General features: G+C 51.5%; 2 protein-coding genes across 12 annotated transcripts; both read right to left on the bottom strand.

Annotated features, from left to right (window-relative positions):
• Positions 1–715: 715 nt before the first annotated feature.
• Positions 716–12724, bottom strand: ZNF34 (zinc finger protein 34). Of its 11 annotated transcripts, none has more exons than XM_081258783.1 (8): positions 12637–12718; positions 7174–7365; positions 6584–6809; positions 6452–6503; positions 6010–6282; positions 5594–5720; positions 5085–5195; positions 719–3052 (listed from the first exon to the last, which is right to left on the bottom strand). In XM_081258783.1, exons 5-8 carry the CDS (start codon positions 6040–6042, stop codon positions 1689–1691), a joined length of 1635 nt encoding a protein of 544 aa, XP_081114909.1. In that variant the 5' UTR covers positions 6043–6282; positions 6452–6503; positions 6584–6809; positions 7174–7365; positions 12637–12718; the 3' UTR covers positions 719–1688. The 11 variants fall into 11 exon arrangements, with proteins under 11 accessions (XP_081114907.1, XP_081114909.1, XP_081114910.1 ...); XM_081258784.1 differs by lacking the exon at positions 12637–12718 and adding an exon at positions 10176–12612; XM_081258779.1 differs by lacking the exon at positions 7174–7365 and having other exon boundaries at positions 6584–6883; positions 12637–12724.
• A 1519-nt stretch (positions 12725–14243) lies between these two features.
• RPL8 (ribosomal protein L8) lies at positions 14244–16735 on the bottom strand. Its single transcript, XM_081258735.1, has 6 exons — positions 16655–16735; positions 16284–16430; positions 16062–16203; positions 15575–15793; positions 14656–14771; positions 14244–14441 (listed from the first exon to the last, which is right to left on the bottom strand). The coding sequence occupies exons 2-6, from the start codon at positions 16419–16421 to the stop codon at positions 14283–14285; spliced, it is 774 nt and encodes a 257-aa protein (XP_081114861.1). The 5' UTR covers positions 16422–16430; positions 16655–16735; the 3' UTR covers positions 14244–14282.
• Between the last annotated feature and the right edge of the window lie 1368 nt (positions 16736–18103).

The raw sequence follows: 18103 nt of genomic DNA, 5'->3' as shown, positions 1-18103 counted from the left end.
TTTTCCAAAAACGTTATAGGGAAAACTGGATAACCACACACAGAAAAGTTTAAAGTTGGACCCTTATCTTATACCATATATAAAAATTAGCTCAAAACAGATCAAAGACCAAAACTTAGTACCTAAAAATATAAAATCCCTTAGAAGAAAACGTAGGGGCAAATCTTCATAATCTTGGATTTAGCAATGATTTCCTGGATATGACACCCTGAGCACAGGCAACAAGAGAAAAAATAGATAAACTGAACATCATAAAAATTAAAACCTTCTGGCATCAAAAGACACTATCAAGAGAGTAGACAGACAACTCATAGAATGAGAAAATATTTGCAAGTAGTATATCTGATAAAGGATTACTATGCAAAATACATGAACTCCTACACCTCAACAACAAGAACAAACAGCCCAATTCAAAAATGGGCAAGGGATTTGAATAGACATTTCTCCAAAGGCGGCACAGAAATAAATGGTCAATAAGCACATGAAAAGACGCTCAATATCATTAGTCATCATGGAAATGCAAAACAAAACTACACTAAGTTACCACTTCGCACCCACTAGGATGACTATGAACAAAATAATGGAAAAATAACAAGTATTGACAAGAATGTAGAGAAACTGGAACCTTCGTGAATTGCTAGTGGGGATATACCATAGATTGTGGAAGAGTGTGGCCATTCTTCAGAAATTTAAACATAGAATCACCATATGATCCAGCAGTTTTACTCCTAGGATTATACCCCAAAGTACTGTAAAAAGGGGAAGCACAAGTACAGATCTGTATACCAATGTTCATAGCAGCATTATGCACAATAATCAACAGGCAGAAACACCCAAGTAATCTATCAACAAATGATGGGTAAACAAAACATGGTATCTACGAACAGTGCAGTTATTATTCAGCTGTAAAGAAAGAATGTTGTCCTGACACCTGCTACAACACGGATGAACCTTGAGGACATTATGCTAAGTGAAAGAAGCCAGGACATAAAGGGCAAACGTTGTATGACCTCACTTATATGACGTAATTAGAATAGGCAAGTTCTCTAAGACAGAAAAATGGAAAGGGGGAGAGTGGAGAGTTACTGTTTAATGGGTGCAGAGTTTCTGTTACAGATAGAACAGTTTGGAAACAGATTTGCTGATGGTTATACAATATTGTGAATGTATCTAATGCCACTGAATTGTACAGTCAAAAATGGTTTAAATGGTACATGTAACGTTGTGTATATTTTACCACAATAAAAAAGGCAATTGTTAATTCTATTAAGTGATACAGAAAAGTATGAACCATATGCTAATTTTTTAAAATTTACAACGTGTAAAACAATGTAAACACATAGAATTCTATCCAGTGTGAGTTTTCCAGGATTGAGGAAATGAGCTGCACAGAAAGCACCACAGTACTTCTCTTGAGGATGCTGTTCGGTGTGTCTGGACGAAACCTACACCGGGCGCAGTGATGGTGAGTTCTCTTTGTCTAAGGGGAGGCTACAGGAGTTTCTCCTGTTTGCTTACGTTTCTCACTCGATTTCTCTAAAGTGAACATGCACTGCTTCTGTTTTAAGACTTTTTTTAATTAGACAGAAATGCCCTTTCACCTGTGGCAACACTATGTGGACAGCAAGTAAAGGGCTGCGTGGGTCACATGCAGGAAGTGCACAGCAGACCTCAGGGGCCTCCACCAGTCACAGGGAAAAGTCTTCCCGGAGGTGAATCCTCTGATGCTGGGACATGTTGGAGCTGTGCCGGAAGGCCTTGCCACACTCGCCACACGTGTACGGCTTCTCCCCGGTGTGGATCCTCCGGTGCTGCAGGAGGTACGTACCCTGGCTGAAGGCTTTCTTGCAATCAGTGCATTTGTACGGCTTCTCTCCGTGGTGTGACCTCTGATGGTGGATGAGTCTGGAACTGTTGTGGAAGGCCTTCCCACACTCACTGCACTTGTAGGGTTTCTCTCCCGTGTGGATCCTCTGATGCTGGATGAGGTGGGTGCTCTGGCTGAAGACTTTGCCACAGTCATTACATTCATAGGGCTTTTCTCCAGTGTGGCTTCTCTGATGTTCAACAAGCTTGGTTTTTTGGATGAAGGCTTTCTCACATTCATTACATTTATAGGGTTTTTCTCCAGTGTGAATTCTTTGATGTTGAATAAGGTTAGAACTCTGGGTAAAGCCTTTGCCACATTCTTTGCACTCGTATGGCTTCTCTCCAGTGTGAGTCCGACGATGTCGGATGAGGATTGAGCCATCACTGAAGGCCTTCCCACAGTCGTTGCACTTGTAGGGCTTCTCTCCAGTGTGGATCCTCTGGTGATAAATGAGGGACGAGTAGGCACTGAAGTGCTTCCCACACTCGCTACACTTGTAGGGCTTCTCCCCAGTGTGGATCCTCTGATGCTTCATGAGGTTGGGCCTCTGATTGAACGTCTTCCCGCACTCATCGCAGCGGTAGGGGATCTCCCCGGAGTGCATCCTGCGGTGATTGATGAGTTCGCAGCTCTGGTGGAAGGCTTTCCCACACTCGTCGCACTTGTAGGGCTTCTCTTCACTGTGCAGCCGCTGGTGCTTGGCAAGGTTAGCACTGTACCTGAAGGCTTTCCCACAGCAACCACAATAATGCAATTTTTTTCCAATAGGAATTTTGTGATCTTCTTTAACAACTAAATTTGCAGTGAAAACTTTCCCTAAATCACACACTATATTTGTTTTTTTGGACCTGTGTACACGCTTATGGTTATTAAGATATGATCTCTGTTCAAAACTCTGCTCACATATATCGCATTTGTGAGGTCTCTGATCAGGGAGAGGGCTTGACCCCAACCTGAGGTTTCCCCCAGACTCCAGGCCACTCTCCTTGTTGGCCAGTGTGACTGGCCTGGGGCCTCTCTGCTCCACAGGCCCGTCCATGCTCCCCTCTGGCTCCCTGACATGCTCACAGGCTTCTCCCGGCTCAGGTCCCCGGAGAACACTCCCCCTGAGTCGGTCCAGTTCTTCCCCATAGAGCATCTCGCCTGAAGTCAACTCCTGGTTCTCAGTCCTGGTCCCATGAGCTGAAACAACAAATGGAACACCTCACGGTCACCTGTTCTGACTCTGGAAGGAAGGTATAAAGATGCTGCTGACCACCTGTGGAGTACCATCTCCACCATCTCCAAAATCACAACAACACCATCTCCAAAGTCTTGCAGACATGAGAGCCTGGAGCCCAGAGGCTTAAAAGCCTCGCCTAGGGCTGCAATCTCGCAGCAGCACAAGCATCCGCCCAACTCTTAACACGCACACCATTCCTGCCTGCCTTCTGCCCACAGAGCCTGCTTGGTTGGGACTGCAGGATACCTGTCCTCATCACAAAAGGACAGAAGATGGAAGCTTCATAGCATCATGGAAACCAGAGCAAGGTGGGGTCCCAGAAGTCATGAAGGATATCTGACAAATTAAAGCTGAGCGAGTGTAAGGTTGCCTAACAATAGCTAATCCACCCCAAAATCCATGGTGGGAAAAACCAGCTGCCTCCCCAGAAGGGCAGAGAGCAGAGCTCATGCCAACTGAGGAGGAGAGGATAGAGCACACAGGCTGGGCCCCTCAGCCCTCCCCAGCAGGCCATGCCCATTCCCAGGGCTCTTCCCAGGGGCCCGAGAGGCCACCCCGGGAGCCACCAGCACCCTAAACTCAAGATGCAACACGGGATGCCCTCAAGTCTGAGGCCCATGTCTCCACCTTTTCTTCCCTGACGAGGCACACAGTGACTCCACTTGCAGGAATACACTCACCAGAAATGCATTCTCTGTGAGCCAAGACACACACACACAGCCCCAAAAGGGGGACAACCAAATGCCCTGCAGAAGTACAATGGAAAAAACTTGTGGTGTGTTCACGACAGAACAGCAAACAGACCGAACAAACTCCATACAACATGGCAGGCTCACCACATGCAGGTGCCCCGCAGGAGTCAGATAGGAGGGCCGGTGGGGAGCAGTGAGAAATGACGGAGGAGGCCCTGTGGGCTCCCAGGGAACTAGATATGTTCTCTATTTTGATCTGGATGATGGCTTTTCATAAAAATCGACTGAGCTGTAAATAGGGTCTGTCCCATTTCTATAAGTATTTATATTTGAATAAACAAATTTACAAACGTGAAATTCAAGTCCTTTGAGCCAATAGTTCCTTCCTAGGACATCAGCAAGACACCTGCAAAAAGTCACTCATCAGCGTTCTCTGTGGCAATGAACCCAGGACACCATTCCCCACAGCACTTCCACTGAGAGCAGTAACCACAGCTCGCGTGCACAGAAATGGAAATGCATTCAGTGAAAAATCCAGCGACCCTGCAATGCACACAGATCACTGCATTCCTGTTAGGAAGCGACGTCTGTGTGCGGGCACAGACCAGACTTCACTGGAAAAGGGACAGCAGGTACACACTGGAACACATTTGTATCTGGGTGCTGAGATCTGGGGTGATGTGTACTCCCTCCCTTTCCTATAATGGCCTGTAATCATCTAGTAGGTTAACTTAGAAGAGGGCAAACGAAGCGATGTTCTCCATCACTATGGCCCCGCCTGACGGTCTGACGCCCCTCGGAGGGCATGAGCCCTGGACAGTAGGGCTCCATGGAGCCCGGGGGGCCTGGCCTTCCTTCACAGCACACCCGAGTGCCTTCCCCTCTTCTCCTCCACCAACACTGCCCCCTCTTACCCCCCTAGAAGATTCAGCTCAAGAATCACCCTGTAAATAAGCAACAAGGATATACTGTGCTGCACAGGAAAACATAGCCATTACTTTGTAGCAACTTTAAATGAAGCATATAATCTGTAAAAATACTGAATCGCTACACTGTACACCTGACACTAACAGGATATTGTAAATCAACTATACTTCAATTAAAAGAAAGAAAGTCACCCCACTGCGGCACCCAAGCTGGCAAAGGTGACCCGGGTTTCAGCAGAGGCCACTCCCAGGTGCTACTGCACTGGCCATAATGCATCCTCCTCCAAACTCATGAGTGGGCTGACACTACATATCATGGACCCCCACACATGCTTGTTCAGCAAGTGAGTCAGGGAGTCAGCCCCCCTACGCACCTGAGCCATCGATGGTCGGTCGCTCTCTCCCCTGCACGTCCGGGACCCACGGCTCATCCCCTCGCTCCAACTGTGTAATCACCTCCGGCTTGGGGCCTGCAGGTCCAGCTCCTGGGAAGGAGACAGGGCCTGGGGTTGATGCCAAGGACACAGTGTGGGCTCACCCTGGGACTGGCGGGGGAGAGGACACACAGGTACAGGGGGTGATGGGAAGTCTGGATACTCCCTGGAGGGGTGGACGTGGTCATGAAGATGAAGATCTGAGCACAGGGGACTCTCTCCACCAGGAGGTGCACCTACATTGGGCCTGGGGCAGGGAGGCAGTCTTATCCGGTGCTGGCAAACCCAGCCCCACCCAGGGCCCTCCTCTGTGCAGACCAGGCCTGCCTGGGACCAGGGTCAGTGACACCCGTCTCTGGGCCCAGGGGATGAGGCCCCCAGCCCAGGCCCTGCTGAGCCCTGAGTCCCCAGGACTGTTCCCTGAGTTGCATCCCAGGAAGGGGCCTCACCCAGCGAGACCAGGTTCCTGTAGGTTTCCAGCATCACATCCCTGTAGAGGCCCTTCTGAACAGGGCCCAAACGGCCCCACTCCTCCCTGGAGAGGAGCACGGCCACGTCCTCGAAGGTCACTTCAGCCTGGAACAACAAGAGCTGCTGCAGGCCCAAGCGTGGCTCAGGCTGGGCCCGGGCTAGAGAAGCAGCACAGGGGTGATCACAGGCCTGATCCCTCAGCGTGGCCCTAGGGGGTGACCTGATCCCTTGGCTGCTGAGCCAGCTCACTCAGGGAGGTTGGGGGATTCCCAGGGTCACCCTTCCTCTGCTCAGCGCCCCACAGCAGAGATGCCTGACAGTGTTTGTTGAGGCCAAGCAGACAGGGAAGTCCTGGGAGAAGACCTCACGCCTCCCAGGGAAGAGAGATGCTCACCTGGGGCAGGGCAGACAGATGCAAAGCTGCCATCGCCTAGTACCCTGGGCTTCCCGGGGATGGAGGCAGCGGCCCGTCACTCAGGTGCTGAGGGACAAGAAAGGGACATGTGCAGGTCCAGCCCGGCCCCTCCTGCAGCGGCCTCAGGGCTCGGCCTTCCAGGCAGACTCCGCTCCCTGCAGACACGCACAACAGTTCAGGTCCTCTGCCCCCCCCTCCTCCTGGGCACCAAGTAGTTCATTCAGGAGGAGGACGGAGAAAGTCATTCACTTTCTATGAAAGAATAAAGATAACACACTAAAGGCTGAGGAAGAAAAAGGAGTGAAAAAAAATCAATAGAAGGCATAAAGCAAAGTCAAAGATGAGGAGGCAAAAAATACAAAACTAGTAGAAACAAGACCAATGGATGTGTAACAGTTAGAAGTAAAAGGACTAAACTCACCTACTGGAAGCGCAAGACTCTCCAATTAGAGACACAAATGCACCTATACAACCTAAAATAACACAGAAAGGCTAAATGTAAGACAGACCAAAGAAACACTCAATAAAATAAAGCTCTAATAGCTATTTTTACCTTTTCTGTATCTTTAAAGCTCTTTATTGGAGTATGACATTCACACAGCAGAGTCGACAACCCGAACACACAGCTCGAGAGGCCCGGCCCACAGAACCAGGCCCTGGCAGCCCTGCCGCCGCTGCAGGCTCTGCCGCCTCTGCCTGGCTCCTGGCAGCGCAGATCAGCACCCTGCGGACTCTGTCAGAGGGGCTATGCCTTCTGCATTCGTGCTGCCTTCTTCCCCCTAGCACGGTGTTTGCAAGCTAAACATGCTTCGCTGCATGTGCCTTAGCGATGTTTATACCAATCAAAACAAGACTGAAAGCAAAAATCATTATTAGGAACAAAAGCAGACACCGGGTATTAATAAAATGAAAAATCCACCAAAAGCTGTAATTACAAACGTGTATCTACAAACAAATTCTCGAAGTATAGAAAGCCAAAGCTAAGTGCACTGCCAAAGAGAAACGTGCAAACCCTCCCCTGGAATGAGAGATTTTAACACACTTCCCTCAGAAATGAGTGGATTCAATAAAGTATACTTACTTAAAGCACAGAGAATACACTTTTTCAAAATGTACACTGAAATTGTAAGAAACAACACATACCAGGCAAAAAGGAAAGTTTCAAAATATTCCGGGGACTTCCCTGGTGGTCCAGTGGTAAAGAATCTGCCTTCCAATGCAGGGGATGTGGGTTTGATCACTGCTCGGAGAACTAAGATCCCACATGCCACAGGGCAACTAAGCCCGCGCGCCACAACTTCTGAGTCCACACGCCCTGGAGCCTGCGCGCCACAACTAGAAGACAAAACCCACACACCACAACTAGAGAGAAGCCCACACGCCGCAACAAAGAGCCCGCACACTGCAACTAAAGAGCCCACGTGCCACAACTAAGACCAAATGCAGCCAAAAATAAATAAAATAAGATAAATAATAAAAAATAAATCTTAAAAAATGTGTGTGTATATGTCTGTATATATATATATAACACAAAAAATTCCAAAGGCTGATATCATTTGGCAAACTTTCATAATGTTGTTCCACTAGAAATATCTGATTTAAAAAAGGACCCCCCTTCAAGAAAAACACAGAAATGGAAATTAAGGTGGAAATGGAAACAAAGACTACCTAAGGGAAACCTTAATGCACTTATTTTAACAAAGAGATTGAAATAATAATCTAAGCATTCAACAAGAAACCAGGCACAGAATAAGAAAGCAATTCAAGGAAAGAAGATGAAAAAAAATAAACACAATTTAAAGAAACAGAAAATAATCTCAACCTTGGTTCTTTGAAAATGCTAATAAAATACACAAACGTCTGGCAAGTCCAATGTGGGGAAGGGGAAAAGGTGGAAAAGGAAATACTATTAAGAACAAAAGAGGGAACACAACTCTACATACCACACATAAGAGTAGTGGTTCTCAGAGTGCAGGCCAAGACCCTGGCACTCCTAGCGCTCAAGTCTGTTTCATAACAACACTAAGGGAACACAACAGAAGCATTAGCATTAGTCAGCAACAAGAGGCAAATGCTTGCTCCCTCACCCAGCTGCTATGTAACAGTGTACCAAAGACCCTAGCCAATGCATTAAGTCACAGAAAAAGAAATACAAGCTACAGTTCAGTGGTTAGGACTCCGTGCTTCCACTGCAAGGGACACGGGTTTGATCCCAGGTTGGGGAACTAAGATTCCACATGCCACCACGCAACCAAAATAAAAAAGAAGAAGAAGAAGAAAAAAGACAATCTACATAGAAAATCCGAGAGTATCAACCCAGTGTTGGGATGATAAAAGTTCAACAGGATTGCCATATACAAGGTCAACAGACTAATTAATATCACTCCCATATACTAACAATCAGCAACCAAAAAAACAGCATTCCTAACAGCTACAAAAACTATACAGCACCTACGAAATCTAACAAAAAAAATCTAACTTTATGGACAAGATGATAAAACTTCATTGAAGGACACACACATAAAAAAACAAAACCTATGGAGAAACAGACAACGTTCATAAACAGGAGGGCTCAATATCACAAAAATGTCAGTTCTCCCCAAATGAATCTATTAATTCTGTATAAGTAAAACTGCAATGGGACATATCATGATATTTAACCAAAATGTCTCTAAATATCACAAGAGCAATGATCTAAGATTAACAAAGGCAATGCCAAAGAAGAACTAAGGCAGAGCCATGCCCTACCAGATATCAAGTCTTATTATAAGGCTGTGGTAATAAAAGTGAAATACAGCTGTCCCTAGGTGTCCATGCAGAATTGATTCCAGGACCCCAATAGGATACCAAAATCTGAAAATACTCAACTCCCTTATATAAAATGGCATAGTATTTGCATATAACCCACACACATACACATCCTCCCATATACTTTAAATCATCTCTAGGTTACTTATAATACTTAACACAATGTAGATGCTATGTAAATAGTTGTAGATACAATGGAAATACTATGTAAAGAGTTGCCAGGTGGGTCTTCCCTGGTGGCGCAGTGGTTAGGAATCCACCTGCTGATGTAGGGGACACGGGTTCGAGCCCTGGTCTGGGAAGATCCCACACGCCACGGAGCAACAAAGCTTATGTGCCACAACTACTGAGCCTGCGCCCTAGAGCCCGCGTGCCACAACTACTGAAGCTCGCGTGCCTAGAGCCTGTGCTCCGCAACACAGAGAAGCCACCGCAATGAGAAGCCTGCGCACCACAATGAAGAGTAGCTCCCACTCACCGCAACTAGAGAAGGCCCGCGCGCAACAACGAAGACCCAACGCAGCCATAAATCAATCAATCAATCAATAAAATAAAATAAAATAAAATAAAATTTATTAAAAAAGAGTTGCTAGGTGTAGCAAATCCAAGTTTTACTTTTTGGAACTTTCTGTAATTTTTCTTCCTCCAACACTTTCAATCCTCAGTTGGTTGACTCCGCAGATGCAGACCCCACAGACACAGAGGGCTGATTGTAAGAGCACAGGGAAGGAGAATGGCACAGATCCACGCATATATTAGTGACACACGTGCAATGTGAAGGGCAATGCACCATTCAATAAATGGAGCTGGCACAACTGATTTTCCACAGGGAAGTAAAATTAGATCCTGCCTTCCATGGCACACAAAAATATATTTCAGACAGGCTGAAGGCCTAAATGTTTCTTTAAAATGTTTTTAGCTATTATAAGGAAATAATACGGAAAACACACCATCCATAAAGGAAAAGTTGCTTAATTTTACTCCATCAAAAAAAACTTCTGTACAAGACATCACAAAATTAAAAGCAAACTGGGACTTCCCTGGTGGTCCAGTGGCTGAGACTCCACGCTCCCAATGCAAGGGGCCTGGGTTCAATCCCTGGTCAGGGAACTAGATCCCACATGCCACAACTAAGAGTTCGAATGCCGCAACTAAAGGTCCCGCAGGTGGCAACGAAGATCCCGAGTGCCACAACTAAGACCCGGCGCAGCCAAATAAATAAATAAATATTTTTTAAAAATTAAAAGCAGACTGCAGGGTGAAAAAAATATTTTCAAACCTATGTAATAAAAGATATACAGCATATACTAAAAAATACAAAACAAAAAGAAACAAACCATCAAAAATTTAAAAGGGAATTCCCTGGTGGTCCGCTGAAGACATGAGAAACATGGACTCTCAGAGTCCCGTAGGTAGTCCAGTAGTCGCTCTGGAAATCGATCAGGCACCACCTGGTAGAGCTGAAACTCTGCAAACCCCTGGGTCAGGAAATCTAATTCTAGGTACGTGCCCTATAAAAACTCTTGCTAATGCACAAAAGACACACAAGGATGTTCCTGCATGTCTGTGTACAAGCAAAAAAGGGAACAACCTCAATACTCATCATCAGGGAACAAGCAAGGTCACAGCGGTTGAAAGGAATGAACACATCACTGTCACAGAGGAGACAAAACACAAGTTATAAGACTGAGTAAAACTGGTAGGTGTAGAATATCAACAGTATGATACGTAAGTAGATTTTAAAATACAGAAACAATATTAAGCGTGTAGAGGTATAAAAAAACATGCTGACAGCAAAATAACAATCAACAGAGTTATTTTTCTGGCACCTAAGAGATGGGAGCAAATACGTGCAAACAACATATCTGATAGGGGTTAAGATCCAAAATATATATGGAACTCACACAACTCAATAGCAAAAAAACCATATAACCCAACTTAAAAGTGGGCAAAGCACCTGAATAGACATTTCTCCAAAAAAGACATACAAATGACCAACAGCTACATGCTCAGGTGCTCAACATCACTCATCATCAGGGAACTGCAAATCAAAACCACAAGGAGGGGGCTTCCCTGGTGGCGCAGTGGTTAAGAATCTGCCTGTCAATGCAGGGGACACAGGTTCAAGCCCTGGTCCAGGAAGAGCCCACATACCACGAAGCAACTAAGCCCGTATGCCACAACTACTGAGCCTGCACTCTAGAGCCGGCATGCCACAACTACTGAAGCCCACATGCCTAGAGCCCGTGCTCTGCAACAAGAGAAGCCACCGCAATGAGAAGCCCGCGCACCACAACAAAGAGTAGCCCCCGCTCTCAGCAACTAGAGAAAATCCATGTGCAAGCGAAGACCCAATGCAGCCAAAAACTAAATAAGTGAATAAATAAATTAATTTAAAAAAAAACCCACAAGGAGGGGCTTCCCTGGTGGCGCAGCGGTTAAGAATCCGCCCGCCAATGCAGGGAACACGGGTTCGAGCCCTGGTCCGGAAAGATCCCACATGCCACGGAGCAACTAAGCCCGTGAGCCACAACTACTGAGCCTGTGCTCTAGAGCCCGTGAGCCACAACTACTGAGCCCACGCGCCTAGAGCCCGTGCTCCGCAACGAGAAGCCACTACAACGAAGAGGAGCCCCCGCTCGCATGATCTCACTTATACGTGGTATCTAAAACAGTCCAAATCATAGACTCAAGGAGTAGAATGGTGGTCGCCAGGGTTTGGGGGTTAATGAAAATAGACATGATGCTCAGAGTACAAACTTTCAGTTATGTAAGATGAGTAAGTTCTGGAGAGTTAATGAACAGCCAGGTAACTATAGTCAACAATACTGTATTATATACTTTGAAATTTGCTAAGAGAATTTTTTTTTAAATTTAGAGTGCTACGGGTCTTAATTGTGGCATGCGAACTCTTAGTTGCGGCATGTGAACTCTTAGTTGCGGCAGGTGGGATCTGGTTCCCTGACCAGGGGTCAAACCCAGGCCCCCTGCATTGGGAGCGCAGAGTCTTAGCCACTGGTCCGCCAGGGTTTTTAACAGTTTTCCTAAATTACAAAAAACAAAGGGCGGTGGGGTGGGTGGGTTTGAAAAAATTGTAGCAAAAAGAGAACTGGCAATCCCAGTCCCTGACGTTTGCTAATCCATTTTCTGTACTTAAGTTTTATCGAAAAGGACTTTTTAATGCTACATTTTAAAAGCACAGAACAATGGGGCAAATAAAAAGGTTTCAGACCTTGAATAAAAGCCTCTAGAAAGAGAAAAATTTGGCTGCTGGGAGAAAGGCTTCCGAGGGCCAGAAGCAGAAGGGTGGGAAGGAAGGGAGATACGTCCGGTGGGGCGGGGTGCGGGACCCGCAGGGCCGCAGGGGAAATGCGGAGGCGGGCTGACGCTGGAGGTGACGGAGTGTGCGCGGGCATGAACCCCCCGAGCTGGAGGCCCGCGAGGAGGGTACCGGGGGCGGAACGAGTTGGGGGCGGAGGGGGAGAGGGGAGCACAACAGTGCGAGGCCGGCGCGCGCGGCGCCTGGTTACTGGCGGCATCTCGCGCCGCGGAAGCAGCCCCTTGGGGCGACCCGGGAGGGGAGTCCGGTGGAGAGGCCCCAGGGCGGGCTTGGGACCGGTGACGGAGACTCCGCAGCGGGAGAGGGGCCTGGCGAGGAACGACCCCGACCGGGGGAAAACAGTAGGGTTTGGGGCCTTGCAGTGGGACCAGGGGCGGGAGCTCTCGGTGTCGAGGGAAGGGTCCGCGCTCCGCGCCCAGGAGCCGCCGCCGCCGCCGCCCCCGCCGACCCACACTCACCTCAGCGCCGCCCAACGGCGGCCACACGACCAGGCCCCGCCTGCCGCTCCGGCCCAGCCGACCGAAACCCGACCGGAAGTGACGTGACCCTCCTCCCGGATCCCGGCAGAAGACGCCTTAGGGTCGCTCTGGGAAACGTACGCCGCGTCTCGGTGGTCGGCCGCCTCGAGGAAAGTAGAAGCTGCATCGTAGATCGGGAACGCTGCCACCAGGTGGCAGTATGGAACCACGACCCCCCCCAGGCTTCGCAGCGAAGGCAAGGCGGAGGCTTTGGTGACCAGATTTCCAGTAATTCTCCTTTTCAGTGAAACTCTCAAGACACTGCAACCAACGAAAGTTCAGGCAGGCCCTTTCCTTTGCAGTTGAAGGCAGAAAACCACGCCCTTTCTCAGGGCCATGTGAAGAGGATACTTACTGGTCAAAGCAGCCCTTGTTTTAGTTTAACCCACTGCCCCCAGCCCCAACTCCTATAAATGGGATCCAGTGTCCACTCAGGGTCTGAGTGCCCGAATGCTCCTGGAGCAAACTCTCCCTGTTGGCCAGTCCCCTGGACAAAGCCCCAGGCCACTTTACCCAGAAGGGAGCAATACTGCAAGCAGGTTATGGTTCAGGCGAACATGTCCAGCGCCCTTTCCTTCAGAAGGAACCATTGCCCTCCTCTCATGACCGAGGTCCTAGCCCTACTGGGTCACTGTCTAGGTGTGGGTGGCACAGGACACGTGGGGCCCCAGGAAGGCAAGACTAGAACTGAGGTTCGCACTAGAGACAGGTGTGGACCACGAGAACCGGGAGCCACCTGGCAACCAGTGAGGCCCTGCCGCCCACGAGGAACCCTGCCAGCCTCCCAGAACAGTCAAGGGGACCAGTTCTCATGCGCGAGACTCAGGAAGGTGGCTGCCAGACTCCAGCCGGTGCCCTTCCACCCAGTCTGTAAGAGGGCATCCCACCTCAGCCTGCCACCCACCCTTGCTGGCCAGCCTACCACTCACTCCAGTGGTCGGTCAGGCACAGTGGCTTGCAGCTCCTGCTTTCCCATCAGCTCACGAGGGGTACCACTCGGGGCAGGGAGCTCTGGCTGGCCTCTGGGAAGCAGGTGTCCTGGTCCTGAGGCACTGATGGGCCTCCACTCGCATTTTGGTGCCCAGTCTGCCCTGGCTCGATCAGCTTTGACCAGTCCATCATTTAGTCTGGGACAAGGTGCTAGTGGGCTATTGCCAAAAAGGAAGCCCATCTGTTGAGAAACTAGTCTGGCCCTTCCATTGCAGGCAGCACCCCTGCTCTCCAGCCTGTGGGTCCAGGGACACCACTCTCTCACCCAACAGCACCCAAAGCCTCATACAGATTCTCCAAGTGCTCGAGATAAGTCAGTGAACGGAGGTCTGGGGGATATACGCCTTGTGAGTGGGCTTCTCTGCTCCATGTGCAGGTGGTGGGGGATTCCAGGAGTCAAGATGTGAAGCAACCCAGCAGCCCTACCTTCTCTGTCCAAAGCTTCCACTGTTCACTAGCGCAACTACTTCATCTTCCTCCTTCCTCCCTATACGTGGACCACCAGGGCACTCCTCCCAGCAGTGACCCTTCCCTCTGAAACCATGGAAAAGCGCAGCTCAGCTGTGAAAAAGACAAACTTTATTGAGCCCCCAGCCCTAATTCTCTTTCTCCTGCACAGTCTTGGTTCCCCGGAGACGCCCAGTCCGGCGGGCAGCAATGAGACCCACTTTCCGGCCAGCAGGGGCATCTCTGCGGATGGTAGAGGGTTTGCCGATGTGCTGGTGGTTGCCACCTCCGAAGGGATGCTCCACAGGCTGCGGGAAGAGGGAAGTGGTGTTCGGGGTGGCCCTGACCTGCCTCAGGAGGGCTTGGGGAAGGGTATAATCCACCAGCCTGTGCTTACAAACCATCACCGAGAGCCTCACACTACAGATCCCCCACCACAGAGAAGGAAGGAGCCTGTCCACCCAATCTCACAGCCCCAGTACACTGAACACCCCCACCACTGTGCATTTCTGGGCCACTTACATTCATGGCCACACCCCGCACGCGTGGCCAACAATTCCTCTTTGCCTTATACTTGTGGTAGGCACGGCCAGCCTTCAGAATGGGCTTGTCAATGCGGCCACCTCCAGCCACCACACCTGTTGGAGACCAGGGACCTCAGGGAGATGTATCACACCCTGCCCAGCACTGGGGGACCCTCCCATCAGGCAGAGCACCCCCTGCTCGGTCCGTGCCAGTGTCCCACCCCCGTGTGTCATACAGGATCACACGTTCCCAGGAACCTCAGAAATGCCTCGAAACCATCACCAAGCACCAAGTCCCCTTGCAGCCTATCAGCTGACAAGTTTCTTCAGGCGCTGCAGGGTCGTTAAGCCAGGGCTTTATTCACATCGTCTGGAATGCCTGCCTCGATCCACGGTTCTCCAGGAAGTCATCCCCTTTGCAGGGTCTGACACTGGGCTCCTGCAAGCACCTCCCCACCCCAAACAGGACAGCTGACCTAGCCTGCCACTTCTCTGCCGTTGTTTTGTTTATTCTGTGAGCATATCCTCAAGAGCCTCCCCCATGCAAGACTGGCTTTGCCACACGGATTCAAAGGTGTTGACAAAAAGCAAAGTAAACACACTTGGGTTCATACGCTTTTTTTCTGGGTGACTTTAAGGAAATTACACATCTTTTGGTAGGATGTTAATGGGCAGGGATCACGTAAGTCCACGTTATCCCCAAGCGCAGACAAGTCTGCCTTAAGAGTCTCAGCGGGTTCGGTCTCATTCGATACCCAACCGGCAGTTAGGTAGGAACTGCTACGCCCGCTTCAGAGCTGTGCTCAAGCTTACACGGCCCACACTTCAGTGAAGCAGGCAGCTGGGTTCCAGGTCCCTGTCTAGCTGCTGGCTGTCCACAGGACACCCACAGCTTTCAACTGCCACCCTCCACTCACCGACCACAGCCCTGTTGGCGGAAGAGATGACCTTCTTGGAGCCCGAGGGCAGCTTCACTCTGGTCTTCTTTGTCTCAGGGTTGTGGGAGATAACAGTCGCATAGTTCCCAGAGGCCCTGGCCAGCTTGCCCCGGTCACCAGGCTTCTCCTCCAGACAGCACACGATGGTGCCCTCGGGCATGGTGCCCACTGGGAGCACGTTGCCGATGTTGAGCTGCGCTGCGAGGGGAAACAGCAGCACCCGGCAGCAGTCAACAGCGTATGGTGGTGTGTCCTAACCACTGCTTGCCAGACACAAAGCCAGCGCAGCGCTCCACAGCCAGCCTCCTCCTACAGCTCTCCGGGCACCCACCGGCTACGCGTGGCCAAGCAGGTCTCGCCACGTGAAGGCTGCAGCCTCAGTGTTCCTCCCCCCACCCAAGGCGTAAACCTCAAGGAACCGCAGGTCCCTCCCCACCGCGACCTTCCATCTAGGCGCGACGCTCACCCTTCTTGCCGCAGTACACGAACTGGCCAGTGTGGATGCCCTCGGCGGCGATAAACAACTCCGTCCGCTTCTTAAAACGGTACGGATCCCGGAAGACCACCTTGGCAAGGGGCGCGCCGCGGCCCGGGTCGTGGATGATGTCCTGCGGGCCGAGGCGGCTTGAGTGGCGTGGGTCCCCCCGGGCGCCCCACGCCCCCACCCGCCCCAGCCCGCGCCCCGAACCTTCACGATGCCCTTGATGTAGCCGTGTCGCTCGGCGAAGTCCACGGCGCGCAGACGCGCGGCGCCCTTTCGGTGCTTCACATGCGCGCGGAACACGGAGCCGGCGCCCTTCCTCTGCCCACGGATCACGCGGCCCATCGCGGCGGTCTGGGGGCGGCTCATGGTGAGCGGCCGGGCGGCCCAGGTACCCCCACCACCCCCGGTTCAGGGCTCCCGCTCCCCCGGCTCCTCCCTCCAGGTCTCGGCACCCTCCGCGCCCCCATCCCCGGCCGTGAGACCCGGCGCCTTCTGCAGAGCCGGCTGGGGTCCCTCACGGGCCCTAGGGCGCCGGATGGTACCGGATGGCACCAGGCGGCACCAACACGTCCTACCTGCTGCTGGGCACTGCCGAAAAAGGAGACACGGCCTCCAAGAGCCGCCTTATCTTCCGGGGCGGGGCCGAGAGCCCTTAACCTTCCGGCCAGGAGCGGCGGGCGCCACCGCAAGGCACGCCGGGATTTGTAGTCCTCTCGCGGGCGCCGGGGGCCCCTCCCTCGCGCCGGGGCCTCAGCGCAGGCGAACTGAGGTGGTTGGTCCCCGCAGTGCGCAGAGGCTCAGGTGGTCTGGCGGGGAGGCTGCTCTCCCGCCGCGGGGCCGTCGAGTGGGCGGGCAAGCCTACCAGAAAGGGAGCCTCCAGTAGGGCACACCTTTCGGGGAGGGGGCTTCTGGAGAAGTGGGAGGGGTCCTTCCAGAGAGGGTCCCTGGAATTAGCAGAAGAGGCGGTGGATCCCCTGAGGGAGCACTGCTAGTAGGCGAGGACAGGGAGAGCTTAGGGACCAGGGCAGTGGGTGTGCAGGTGACGCCTGAGGAGGGAGAGCCAGCGAGGTAGGGAGAGAGTGAGGGCAGGGGTCTCAGGGAGCAGAGGGGCTTGCACCCAGGACTCCGGGGTGACGTGTTTGCAGCAGTGCGGGCAGGTGGGTTTTGCAGGGGTGGAGGCCAGAAAGACATCAGGAGAAGGTGACAGGAGAGGGAAGGAAGGGTCCATGGGGCCACATGCTGAAGCCCCAGGGGAGCACGAGGCGCCTGGAGAGACAGCCGACTCTCGGCAGAGATAGCTCACCGAAGGCAGCACAGCCTACAGCAGGGCCAGGAGCTGAGGGGCACCCGGGCCGCCCTGGGGCAGGGTGACGGGCTCTGGGGTCAGCTCGGGATAGGCCTGGAGGACCAGAAGGGCAGAGGAAGAGTGGGATGGAGGCGGGGACAGTGCTTGGACTTGTGGGCTGTGGGGTCCCTAGGATGGAGTATGGGGGGGGCGGGGCACGTGGCCCTCCACTCTCCCTCTGACCCTGAGTGAGGCAAGATGGAAACACCACAGACCGTGCCTTCAAGGGACTCCGGTCCAAGTGGGAAAAAAGTTGAGTACAGGGCAGGAGTCAGCAGCAGGTGGTGACAAGGACTCTCTGTGCTGGGCACAGGCCTGTCACCTGCAGCCCCTGCTGCCCACCTCCTCAGGCCCCCTCCGGCACCTCGTTCATTTTGCTCTCAGGACCCCAAGCCCCTGACCTCCTCAGGTAACATTTCCCTGGGGGACTCAGGGAACTTCTGCTTCTGTTCAGGGCTTGGGGTCTCCTGGTTCCTCCTGCCATCTTTTGAGTCAAGCAAGGCTAAATCCAAAAGGCGATCCTAGAGATAGCAAAGGAACCTTAGAGAAAGGCTTTGGTACAAACCAACCAATCCAGAGCCCACACTCCCAACTATCTCCTTTATGAGACTCACACACCACACCAATGTTTCCCTGCCCTACATCACCCCAGGACCAGGTATGGGACAACTAGAGACCA

This window comes from Mesoplodon bidens (assembly GCF_964165515.1).
Source record: "Mesoplodon bidens genome assembly, chromosome: 16".
Classification (NCBI taxonomy): Eukaryota; Metazoa; Chordata; class Mammalia; order Artiodactyla; family Ziphiidae; genus Mesoplodon; species Mesoplodon bidens.
Note: the sequence above shows the minus strand (reverse complement) of the source record. Positions and strands in the feature narration are given on the sequence as shown.

Excerpts from the sequence above, each read along its gene's own strand:
- ZNF34 (XM_081258779.1), bottom strand. The coding sequence starts at position 6,042 with ATGGCAGCTTTGCATCTGTCTGCCCTGCCCCAG. Across the intron at positions 5,721-6,009 it reads ATCTGTCTGCCCTGCCCCAG|GCTGAAGTGACCTTCGAGGA; the intron begins GTGAGCATCTCT and ends TTGTTGTTCCAG. Across the intron at positions 5,196-5,593 it reads CAGGAACCTGGTCTCGCTGG|GAGCTGGACCTGCAGGCCCC; the intron begins GTGAGGCCCCTT and ends TCTCCTTCCCAG.
- RPL8 (XM_081258735.1), bottom strand. The coding sequence starts at position 16,421 with ATGGGCCGCGTGATCCGTGGGCAGAGGAAGGGCGCCGGCTCCGTGTTC. Across the intron at positions 14,772-15,574 it reads CGCCAACAGGGCTGTGGTCG|GTGTGGTGGCTGGAGGTGGC; the intron begins GTGAGTGGAGGG and ends GGTCTCCAACAG. Across the intron at positions 14,442-14,655 it reads TGCGGGGTGTGGCCATGAAT|CCTGTGGAGCATCCCTTCGG; the intron begins GTAAGTGGCCCA and ends CTCTTCCCGCAG.